Source organism: Montipora foliosa, chromosome 2 (genome assembly GCF_036669935.1).
Source record: "Montipora foliosa isolate CH-2021 chromosome 2, ASM3666993v2, whole genome shotgun sequence".
NCBI lineage: Eukaryota > Metazoa > Cnidaria > Anthozoa > Scleractinia > Acroporidae > Montipora > Montipora foliosa.
The window spans coordinates 3714703-3727202 of record NC_090870.1 but is presented as its reverse complement, the minus strand read 5'-3'; the positions used below and the strand labels follow the sequence as shown (position 1 = coordinate 3727202).

General features: G+C 41.1%; 3 protein-coding genes across 5 annotated transcripts in view; all 3 read left to right on the top strand.

The window, feature by feature from the left end:
* LOC137992119 (uncharacterized) overlaps positions 1-11684 on the top strand; it is a 33215-nt gene extending 21531 nt beyond the window's left edge. The window contains exons 10-14 of one of the 3 annotated variants that reach the window (XM_068837243.1): positions 1-748; positions 1357-1726; positions 7852-7974; positions 9318-9555; positions 10819-11684. The exon at positions 1-748 is cut by the window's left edge and continues 5 nt beyond it. In XM_068837243.1, the coding sequence (XP_068693344.1) occupies positions 1-748; positions 1357-1726; positions 7852-7974; positions 9318-9555; positions 10819-11305 (1966 nt within the window). In that variant the 3' untranslated portion in view covers positions 11306-11684. The remainder of the gene's footprint in view (positions 749-1356; positions 1727-7851; positions 7975-9317; positions 9556-10818) is intronic. The other 2 variants (XM_068837244.1, XM_068837245.1) reach the window with 2 other exon arrangements.
* On the top strand, positions 2457-4501 carry LOC137986486 (uncharacterized). Its single transcript, XM_068833531.1, has one exon. The coding sequence runs from the start codon at positions 2672-2674 to the stop codon at positions 4499-4501; it is 1830 nt and encodes a 609-aa protein (XP_068689632.1). The 5' UTR covers positions 2457-2671.
* A 629-nt stretch (positions 11685-12313) lies between the features above and the next one.
* Positions 12314-12500, top strand: part of LOC137991113 (uncharacterized) — a 747-nt gene continuing 560 nt past the window's right edge. Inside the window, exon 1 of the mRNA XM_068836232.1 lies at positions 12314-12500. This exon is cut by the window's right edge and continues 560 nt beyond it. Coding sequence (XP_068692333.1) covers positions 12314-12500 — 187 coding nt within the window.

Sequence of the window (12500 nt, the reverse complement as noted above, 5' to 3'; positions counted from 1 at the left end):
CATTTCCATCTCGGACTTTGACCTGAAATGTCCAGAGCCAAAGTCAAAGTCACGACCTGCGGCGGGACCTGAGCCGTCTTTTGCACCAAGCAATAACGCTGAATTTCAAGATTTGCTCTCAGTAAAGGATGTTCCTCAATGGAAGTCATTGACAACAACCAGGGTGCCATCCAAAGTCATAATCGACATGAAAGAAAGCTTGAAAGATTCAAAGCACGGGGGCGTGGTAATTCCTAAAAACATGGTGCGTCGCATTCGATTTATTGACAATCGTTGGTTCACTGATGATAAGAAAAGGATTGTTCACTTTTACAATGGCTTTAACAATGGAGGTAGTGGCAACCCTAGAAATAAGAAAATTTCCGTTCTTGGTTTGGTGTTGAGCTTCCAAGAAAAGACAGGTAGACTTGTCCTCACTGACAGCGACTTTGAAGAGTCCAAGAAAATCTTCCCAGATTTAAGTTCTAACATGAAGGGTTCCATTATTGGGCGAATGGAGACTGACCATGAAAAAGCAGCTGGACGTCGCTCGGATCCTGCTGCTTCTGCTGCTCCAGCTCCTGCTATTACAGCATGCAAAGTTATGTTTTCAAATGCTCTGCGTTTTGACCCAAAGGGAACAGGAAAATGCTTACATTTCACAGCTATTTCAGAAGGAACAATATATGTGGTTTTTGCTGTGTCTCCGGCAAAGCCGGATTCGCAGTACACTGTTCGAATAGCCAACAACAGAGTTGACATGTACAAGGTACTGTGCTGTTGTCCTGTCTTTGAAATATTTCAAATTTTAGCTTTGATCGCTTTGGGCGATACCAATGTTACGTGTATTACCTGATTGTGGGTTTTAAATGCCTTAGTACCTAAAGATGAATAGCGCTTTGCTTTCTTTCTTGGCTTGCCAATAGGTTAATGGCACAATTCTAATATGACCAGAAATTCAGGTAGTCTTTTTCCCCTCGTCTTACAAGAACATATGTGTTGAGATTGAATCGGTACTGGCGATGGCCTTTTTAATACGCTCATGAAGAAGGATGTTTTCAGTGCTGAGGAGATCCAGTGAAATCTGGTCTTTAACTTGCACCTGTCCTGAAGGAAAGGAAGCAACGACAGGAGTTATATTAAGATGATCAATTAGCTTGGCTCTAACGTACCTTAAAGATAATAATACCCAAAAAAGCCAATTATCTCATTCCGTTCGTAGTCTAATGGAAAGTTAACCTAGGGTGATTATATTCTACAGGACCGAAAACGATAATAAAGGTACAAAAGACTGAACAGTAAATGAATGATAAGAATTAACAGTTCTTCAAAATTCAAGCTAGACTTAAAGGTGATTGACAGTTTTTTTTGTTTCAGGCATCAAGATCAAAAGCACATATCGATGATGAAAATGCTGTTGGTATTGGGGCGGTATCCATACACCAGTCCTATTTTGTCTGCTTAAGAGAGTCGAACAAGGCTGTCCGCATCGAATACGGCAAAAGCCAGGGAAGCTCAGATGCTGGGGACGTATTTCTTAGTTTTGGAGACGTTGTAGAGAGGGATTCTAAGCCTTTAAGCGTTCGATTTTACGGATTTGGTATTGAAGACCTTCCAGCTAAGATAATGGATGCTCATCTGCTGTCTAGAAGACTCACCGAAACAATTTGTAAGGGAAAAACGAGGGAGGATAATCCAACAGGCCTTTGCGTTGAAGAATGTCATTTAACTTGCGACCCCACAGCAGGTAAGACGATCGTGTAGCTACTTGCCGTTAAACATTAAATTATTATTATTATTATTATTATTATTATTATTATTATTGCTATTATTATTATTATTATTATTATTATTATTATTATTATTATTATTATTATTATTATTACTGAACTCAATCGCTTTAAAGGCCTTCATGGTACTTCCAACCCTGATCCTGCAAAAGCCTTCCGCAACTTCTAAAAGTAAAGAGCATAGCGCAGCATTAAAGCGCCGTTTAACACTCTGGAGGCAAGGAGATCTTAGCCAGTTGCTCAGCGAAGTGAGATTTATCCAGAGAAAGTTTAAGAGTTCGAAGAAGGCAAGAACAGTGGAAGATCTTTCTAAGGTTTTCGCAAAGCTTGTTATGCAAGGAAAACTGTCAGCAGCTTTAAAACTCTTGGAGAATGAGAGTTCATCAGGTTTGCTCGATCTATCACCTGCAGTCCTGCAAGGGCTAAAAGACAAACATCCAGAAGCCGCTGAGATTGCAGAGGAGAGCCTGTTACATGGCCCGATCAACTCTATCCCACCAGGTGTGTTTGACCTCATAGATGAGGAAATGATTTTTAAGTCAGCCAGTAGAACCAAAGGCTCCGCGGGACCATCAGGAATGGATTCCGAAATTTACAAACGGATCTTATGCTCGAAGAATTTTAAGAACGAAGGGAAAATGTTAAGGGAAGGGCTAGCCATATTTACAAGACAACTACTCACAAAGTCGTACCACCCGTCTTTGTTGGAGGCATATACATCATGCAGGCTTATACCGCTCGACAAAGATCCGGGAATTCGTCCAATCGGTGTCGGAGAGGTTTTGAGACGGATAATAGGTAAAACTGTGTCCGTGTTCCTTAAAGAGGATATCAAGGATGCTGCGGGGCCCCTACAAGTTTGTGCAGGCCACAGCGCAGGGGCAGAGGCCGCGATACACGCCATGAGCCAGATTTTCGATGAGGAGGGGTCAGATGGAGTACTGTTGATCGATGCAAGTAATGCATTTAACCAAATGAACAGATCTGTAGCTTTGCACAACATTCAGATTTTATGCAAGGAAATGGCGCTTTATATAATAAACACCTACAGAAGCCCATCTAGACTTTTCATCTGTGGGGGAGGTGAAATACTCTCACAGGAGGGGACAACACAGGGCGACCCCCTTGCTATGGCTTGGTACTCGGTTAATACATCAATGATGATTTATTATTTGAGAGCACACTGCCCGGGAGTTAAACAAGCATGGCTCGCGGATGATTCGGCAGGCGGTGGAGTAATCACATCGCTTTACGATTGGTACAAGCTGTTGAGTCAGGAAGGAGAGAAGTTCGGTTACCTTGTGAATGGGTCAAAGAGTTGGCTTATAGTAAAGTCAGAGGAAGCTGCCGCAGAAGCAGCGAGAGTATTCGGTGATGAAGTTAATATCACTATTGAGGGTCAACGTCATCTAGGAGCGGTCATTGGATCACAAGAATACAAGGATATGTATTGTAAGGAGAAAGTGCGTGCATGGAAAGGGGAACTTGAAACACTATCAGAAATTGCTAAGAATCAGCCCCACGCAGCGTATATCGCTTTTACGAAGGGGTTCAAGTCCAAGTTTACTTATTTTCTTCGCACAATTGAGTCATTTGAGGACTATATCGACCCAGTCCAGGAGGTAATCGACGATCTACTACTTCCAACATTCTTTGGCCAGACAGAGCCCCTTCCCGACGAAGTGCGCCAACTCGCTACCTTGACAACGGCCCAAGGGGGACTAGGCGTGCCGGATCTGAGATCGGAAGCACCACAACAGTTTACTGCATCAGCATCAATCACAGCCGCACATGTAGACTCCATAACAACTCAGAGTACCATCATGATAACAGGCGAAAATTCCGTAGAGGAGCTGAAACGTCACCACCAGGCGCTAAAGGCCGAAAGGGAAAAGGCAAAAATGGAGTCGATTGACTCCACCCTCTCCCCTGATCTTCTTCGATTGGCCAATCAAGCAAGAGACAAAGGGGCCAGCTCTTGGCTTAACGCGATCCCCCTCAAAGATCAAGGTCTAGCTCTTAACAAGCAAGAATTCAGAGACTCTCTGCGGCTACGTTACAACTTGCCTCTCACCGACCTACCAGCCCAGTGCGTTTGTGGGGATAGATTCAATGTTGGCCACGCCCTCTCTTGTAAAAAAGGAGGGTTTGTGGCACAAAGGCATGATGGTGTACGAAACCTACTGACATCATTCATCACCAAAGTTTGTAAGAATGTGGAGGCGGAGCCACGCCTCTTACCTCTTGACAACGAACGGATGCATCTTAGAAGCGCAGTTACCAGCTCAGAGGCACGTTTAGACATCAAGGCGGGAGATTTCTGGTCTAGAGGAGTTACAGCATTTTTCGACGTCAGGGTCACGCATGTTAACTCCAAATGTAACCAGAGCAAGCCGACATCCGAAGTCTTTAAAGACCAAGAAGAGGAGAAAAAGCGGAAATATCAGCAACGAGTGCTTGAGGTCGAGATGGGATCCTTTACACCCTTGGTTTTCGGAACGAACGGTGGGATGGGAAATGAGTGCCAACGATTTCTTAAGCACTTAGCAGACAAGTTAGTACAGAAGGACGGTGAGCCCTATAACAACGTCATTAATTGGCTCAGAACTGTCATCTCATTTGAACTCTTAAGATCAGTACATGCGTGCGTAAGAGGGTCCCGAGTACCTTTCCGGAATATAGGAGACTCTCTTGACGATTGCCGGATTAATGTCGCCACCGCCGGCATTTAAATTTTTAATTTAATTTAATTTAATTTGAGTTTTATCATTATCATTATTATTATTATTTATTTTTATCAGATACATATAAGATTCAAGTTTGTATGAAAGAGTGCTCAATAAAGTTTGTTATTATTATTATTATTATTATTATTATTATTTTCTTTTTTTGAAGTTTTAAAACAGAGAAATACTTAATTGCTTGTAAATTTATAGTTCTTACCTTTTGGAGATATTTTAATGTTTGTAAATATTTTTATCATGGAAATAAAGTGATTATTATTAAATTATTGTTATTGTTATTGTTATTATTATTATTATTATTATTATTATTCTCAAAGATATATTTATTGTCTAGTTCCAGTCGTTAAAGTACAAATCTCCTGCAGTCATGGTTACTGCGTCGAGTTAGTAGTTAAAGAAAAGTTGATTGAGTGGCTCCGAAAATATAACCCGTGATTCTCATTGCTCGCTTTTACGGCGTGAGATCTCATATCTCTTATACGGTTGTTAATGTATGTATGTTCCTTACTATACATCATTACTACAAAAGAAACCTGACCATGCATGACTGTGTGATAACATAAATGCGGGTTGGAAAGATGTACTAACCCACCCATTAATTATTATCTATCATTGTGCTACTCCTTCTGACAACCTATTAAGACTGGGGAAGGGAGGGATGGGATCCCCGGGCAGAGACCTTAACCGTTAGAACTTTTTCAAGATTTAAGTAACATGTACCGAACTTTGCGAATTTATCTGAAACTCATCTGGAAATATCTCGGTATGACTGACGTATTATATAATTATTTATTGTACGTGAAGCTTAATGCTTCCGCTGAAAATGTGTTTTGACAGTACAGGCTTGCGGTTTTTTTTAATGGTTTTAGATTTGATGTTTTGTTGTTTTTAACTACAGAATTCAACTATTATGCTGCTACCTTTTTTTTTTACATTTTTGTGGCTATTGCCGTTAAGCAACAGTATCCACTTTGCGAGCACCTCTGTAAGTTCAGTTAAGTAAATCGGCAGGTGTTCGGAAATCCGATCTGTAAACGACGTGATCTCGACAACTCACTCGGTCACTAGTTAATTCTGGCAAGAGAGGGCAAGGTAAGAGAATATATCCCTATGCCTCCTGATAATTATTTTTGATCGATTTTTAAATTTGGCGCCACGCGTTGAGCTATTTTTAACCTCAGCCACATGACCTCACGATTCAGATGTCACAAGACGAACCAATCGGAATTCGTTCTTTAAACAACTAGTGGCATACTAGTGCCAACTAGTGACATACTAGTGCCAACTAGTGGCATTTTGTACTGAAAATTGATTGGAAAAAGGGGAAAAAATAACAGGCGGCCATGTATGGGGTATATTTTCCCTCACCTCATTCTCTTGGTTCTGGCCATCGGTTTTGGTCATTACCTGGCGGTGCCCATGGGTTCTAGACGCCTACTATCGGAGGAATTTAAACTAGCTATGCTAAACTGGATGCTCCCATATAAATATTGATTGAAACTTGGGCGAAGCTAGTGTTTCAAGTACTCCTATAGCTTTTGCGGCGGCCTAGTGAGATTGTAAAAAATACGTCACATATGCCGATGGCCGTTGAGTGGTGCTTGTTTGAAAGCCATAGTGGACGTGCCACGATTTTTAATTTTATAGAAGCTCAGAAAGGTTCAAAATGCTCCCGATTGAAACAAGCAATGATTTTTCTTTGATTTCCCTAAAGAAGAGAAGAAGAATACGAAATGTTGAACATGATGCATAAATTTGTTGTTGAATTGGTTGCCCCTCAAAAAAGTTGGATGTTGTGCTCTCTAATGCGTTACACTGAGCTGATGGTTATCTATCTCTGGCTTTGTGAGCTATCACAGAAGGCTGTTGAGAATGTCTGTATTGTCCAGGAAAGTTAGGTTCCTACATAATTCCAACGAGACAGACTCTAATTGATAGTTGCTAGAACAAAATTCATATCAAACTGCTGTAACTGTTCATCAATAGGATGCCTGAAACGCGTGCAATTCCACAATTGGTTTCGGCTCCATTAAATCCCATACCAATCGTAGAACATTTTTGGAGGGGACACCCACAATGTGAGCACAATTACTAAGGAAACCAACGTAAACTAAGAGAATATAGGGAGCTTAAGCACGCGCGTTTTTGAGACGCGGACGGCAACCGGAAGTTAGCTGTTTTCCCTTTTAACTTGTCTTCACACAACCACATTTACATTGCTATGTATCTTTTCTCCATTAGAGATGATTGGTATAAAAATCTGGGAGACAACACTATCGTGGCACACGAAATGTTCTCTTCCGGTTGCCGTCTGCGTCTCAAAAACTGCTTAAGCTCCCTAATAAACACAACAGACGGGTAGTACACGTCAACCAAAGAAGTAAGGCACGTACACGCAACATTAGGGAGCTTAGGCACGCGCGTTTTTGAAACACGGACGGCAACCGGAAGAGAACATTTCGCGTGCCAGGACAGTGGTGTCTCACCGATTTTTGCACTTATCATCTCTAATGGAGAAAAGATACTTAGCAATTTAAATGTGGTTGCGTGAAGACAAGTTGAAAGGGAAAACAGCTAACTTCCGGTTGCCGTCCGCGTCTCAAATCGCGCGTGCTTAAGGTCCCTATTGAATTCAAATAGACGGTGAACGCAAGCAAGAAAGCGCGTGAGCTACAGCAGAAAGAGAGCTGCGCGCGCTGTGCACCAACTTGCGGTACCTAGATGATATATGAAACACAATTTAACAAAAGATACTGCAATGTAAGTCAACAATAGACCGCAGATCTGAATTCCTGTACTGTAGTACCAAACTTCTGAATTATTGCTCCATGTCGCTTGAGGAATTTATTAAACGTTTTGACAAGTATAGTTGATTTAAATTAATTTATTGTCGTCAGCCTGGTGTCAAGAGCTTGGGCTCTTGTTTTCAAGAAATACATGAGTGTCGGCGGAGACCAAAGGTGTCAATTCCTTCAATGTTTCTTGAATGGTACGGTTCTTGGCTTTTATTTGGTCATGAAATATTAAATATTTTATCTTGCATCTATATTTTATCATTCTGCATTCCACTTTTATCCGTCGAAGGCTGTAGATCGACAGCCGAAAGCTCATGTTGTACTTTTTTTTTAATTTTTAGCCAGCGAAGGTTTTTATTCACGGTATTTTGATCATGTCTCATCCTGGCTGCGCTTAAGTTGTGAACTTTATTCCTTTGTTGCTAATTTTAGCAGTGGTGCGGATTATCCGTGAAAGCGTCCGCAATAGCGATGATTGCTTCAACACTCCTTCAACACTGGTAGATTATCTAGCGTGACAGAAGTTTTAATTCTCTCATTTAGGATGCACAGGTCCAAAAAATACGGATTGCAAAGCCTGCAGACTTGCCATGGACACTAAAAGTGGCGCGTGCTTAGATCATTGTCCTAAAAATACTTTCGTGACTTCTGAGGAAGTTTGTCATGGTAAGTATCGGAAATCGCATGAACTCGGGTGCATTTCATGATTACTCTAGCACGAGTGACACTTAAACGTTCTTGCATTACTAATTCACGAGGGTGTGAAGCAATCCAAAAGTGAAATTTAGTTCACATGGATACCACTGTAAACCCGATACAAATCTCAACTATCTGAAAGCTCGGGATGGGTTTGAAAAGATGGCAGGGAGAAACTGGGGTTTATGAATTAATAATGAATTGCCACTAATAGATCTATGATACAGACTACAGTGGCGGATCCAGACCTGGAGGTAAGGTGGGGGCCCGCTCTCAAACAATTTGTTTTTGCCCTTTCACAGTTTTGGTGTTTTATGTGTGCTTTGGTGGCTTTGGTCCAAAAATAAAGGGGTCAGGGGCACCCAACGACCAATTTGTTGTAAAATGTATTGTTATACCCCAGTTAATGAAAATAAATGTTATTAAGGCATTTTCAGGTGTTTTTCAGTGTTGCTGGGAAAACATTATCTGTTCCTTTCTCCCAGCAAGACACACAAGAAATTTCCCAGCCAGCTAGACAAAATTGGTTGGTTTCCCAGCCAGCTGATCAAATTAATTTCCCAGCCAGGAATTCCGCGCGCTTTCAAATCCCTCGATCCAAAACGACCGAACAAAAGCGACAAAACCGGGACAAAACAGGTTTTTTCCGCAAGCGCAATCACTCTGACCAGCCGTCGTATGTTTGTGACTATTCTCTGGGAGAGGGAAGGGGTTCCTTTTTTTTTTTTTTTTTTTAGTCGTTCAAACTGCTATGAATGTTGCCACTTTATTTCCCGGAATTCGGGAAGTTCGTGAAGATCGTTCCGTTTCCAGTCCCTTTCTCACGATTTTAGCTCGGTTTACATGATGGAATGCAAGGTAAAGCGCCATTCCATCCGGATTTTTTGGCTAAATGGCAACCACATATTGTCGTCTCGCTTATTTTAGACAATTATGGCTTGTTTAAGGTGGTCCTTGATTCTTTGTGAGTGGTTGTAGATGTTTTTGAGGTAGTTGTAGGTGGTTGTTGATTTTTTTGAGGTGATTGTAGGTGGTTGTAGATTTTTTTTGAGGTGGTTGTAGGTGGTTGTAGATGATCAGGATGGTTTTAGGTGGTTTTAGGTCGTTCCATGTTTTAGTAACTACGGACATTTGCCAGGCGTTGACGGTGAAATCTTGAACTTCTCCGACCTTTGCGTTGGTACTTACATGCAACTGCAGTTCTTACTAACATATCAATCACTACAGATGATATCTGTTATAAAAGTATTCTAGACTTACTGAACAATCCTCTCTTGGAAATTATATTGAATTGTTTTACGAAACTGTTGCAGAAACTTTTGAAATCAATGGAAATGGGTTTGATACCAAACAGAAAATTGACTTTGATACAGACATGCCCGGAATGTCAGAGTACACAATGTCATTTTGGGTAGAGTTATCCGGCAGCGGAACTAAGGAGCAAACACGCTCACCAGGGATATATTACTTATCCGACACCGAGTATACGCGAATGCATTTTGCGGATAACAAAGACAGTGAATCTGGTTTGGCGTTCACAATATCATGGAGGTAAATATCCACCACTTTTTACACCGACACTGCTGTGAGGTGACTAATAATTGTTTGAGTACATACCAAATCATTGACGGGGGATAGGAGGCACTAAAATGTATGGCCACAAACTGTTATAGTATACTTTTTTACAACGGAAATTTTCAGAAACCTTTTTAAGTGCACTTCGAATAAATGACAAGAAAAAAGGAGAAAAGCTAGACAGTAAATGCCTTACAAACGTCTTTTCAATTTAGCTACCAAAACTATTAACATCTGACAGGGTTACTGAGCAATCATTTTTTTAGTTTTCTCTGAAAAGGTGTATTAAGTGAACTGCAGGTATTCCGACGTACGATCCGAGTCGACACATGCAAGTTGCTATTTAATTGTTTCTCACGCTTTGAGAGTAAGAGTGCGGCTACCGATTTTGTTAAACGTTTTGAAACGTTTCGGGGTCGGTTACAGCCGAGGTCACCCGTTGTTATGTGCTAAAACTATTCTACTTAATCTCGGCATAATGGCTCTTGATAACAGTACTTGCCTCTCAGCTTAGTAACGATCCTTAAGTGTTAACCTCAACGTCGGGAAATAATTAATATTTCGAGTGAAAGAAAGTAGCCTGTTCCAGGCTCGCAGATAGTCGAGAAAATGAAAAGAACTGCGTGTGTTCACACGCAGTTCTTTTCGTTTTCTCGACTATCTGCGAGCCTGGAACAAGCTAGAGAGAAAGAAGCTTTAAATTAAAGCGAATTCAGTTATTGTAGGAAATCATAATATCCCAGAAAGCTTTTTCTATTGAGCACCTTTACCCAAAGCCTCGCATTCAAGAGTTGCAATTCCACGCTAAATACCTCGCCTACATAACCAGCCACAGTGCGAGAATTATTAGTTATGCGACTCGAGTAAAAATGTGACTCTGAGTTATGCGATTCCACTAAATTTGTAGCTGTTGTGATCCGAGTTTAAAAGATCACTGAGAGACACTGAAATATTCATCTATAAAACAGTGAAAGTCTGATCGGACGGCTGAAGGTAAAGGGTAATAGAGTATACTGTTAGGATAAGGCAATTTCTCATACGGATCAGTTACACACATTGCGCAAGTTATTATACGGTTGACAAATTCAAATTTAACCCACATTGCAACTGACGATAGAAAAAGTTCTTTTTGTCAAAACATATCTTTAATTTTAAAAGCCTTGCCATTTTCCTGAAATATGTATCATTTGTTGTCTAATTAAGTATACATGACCTTTCTTCTGCTTCTGTTACTACTAGAGCACCGTTTATATACTTTGTGCCGTGGCCTCAAGAATACATGGTGACTCCAACTTGGCATTTCATCTGCGTAACATGGTCCGGTCTGAACAACTTACTTCATGTGTACATCGATGGCAAGTCGCCAATAACGTGGCAAAATGTAGCCGGTACAAGGTTTGCAGGAGGCGGACGATTAGGTCTAGACAATCCTTGGGAGGACACGTTTCCGATTCGTTTCACGTCATTCAATATGTGGAATCGTGAGCTGGGAGCTGACGTAATTGAAGCTTATGGGAACGACTGTAATGGTGCGATCGGAAATGTCAAGGAATGGTACGACGTTTGGCCCGTTTTGGAAAAGCATAGCGCTTTTTACATAAAACCATCAACGTGCTCCGCACCCGAGAGGAATAACGACGACTTCCGTTCTTCAAGGAAGTCACTCCTCGCGAAATACAAGAAGAGCAAGCCGTCCAACAAAGATGACAATAAAACATCGTTATAATTAGCACTGATGCTGATAAGCTGCAATTAAAAGGCCTTCAAAAGCTAAATAAAGTACGAAGCAAGCCAATGCTGTTCTGTTTCGTCTATTTGATTCCCTGTACATAAATTAGCTCATAGTTCCTTTGCAATCTCAAGGTTTTCTATGTTTTACCATTCTTTTGCCTGAACATCAAATTGTGCAACGATTAAAATCGATCCAACTTCATCACACTAGGGTTTTGCCCATTTCCGTAAACAAATTCTCGAACACATTTGCAAAGAGAAGGGTAGAGATATGTTTTTTTTCGTGCTTTAGTGATGGGAATGTCAATTCTTAGTGTAGGTTCATCAAACGGAGGGATTCAAGGATAAGGACTTTGGGCATAAATTAAGTAGTACAAAGGGAGTCAAGGTTAGATATAATACACAGACCAGACGAACATTACTTACTGTACTACGGAGCCCAGTAAGGGCCATTCAAATTTTGCGCTCAATTTTTTCTGTCTCGACTTTTTTCTCGCCTTTAAGTTTTTTTCCCGACTTTTTTCCCGACTTTTTTCTCGACTGTTTTCTCGACTTTTGTCCCGACTTTTTTCTCGACTTTTTTCCCGACTTTTTTCTCGACTTTTTTCTCGACTTTTTTCCCGACTTTTTTCCCGATTTTTTTCTCGACTTTTTTCTCGACTTTTTGCTCGGTTTGTGACCAACATTTTTCTCGACTTTGTGATCGAATAAAATCAAAATGGCGACAGCAAGGCTTTCCTTTTTGGTTTTTATTGCAATTCTAACGGAAAGTGCTGGGGTTCTTCCACCTTATTTATCGGCCTTGAGCCTCAATAATCAGCCGGTTGAGCGAGACACACTGATTGAACAATAGTTTTCTACTGGACTCGGCATCCGCCAGCTGAAGCGAATATTGCGTGCTCGTGGTCTTAGAAGGAGAGGTAACAGCAGCGATCCACGACAGGTTTGTCGTGCAGTTCAAGAGGAATTACGGGGCAGCGGCAGCACTATCGGATACAGGCAGATGACTCAAAGGCTTGTAGTTAACTACGGGCTTGTAGTTGATAAGGAAACGGTGAGAGAACTGTTAAAAATATTAGATCCTGATGGTGTAGCTGCACGGTCAAGACATAGACTGCAGAGAAGACAGTACAGAACAAAGGGTCCAAATCACCTATGGCATATTGATGGATATGACAAGTTAAAGCCCT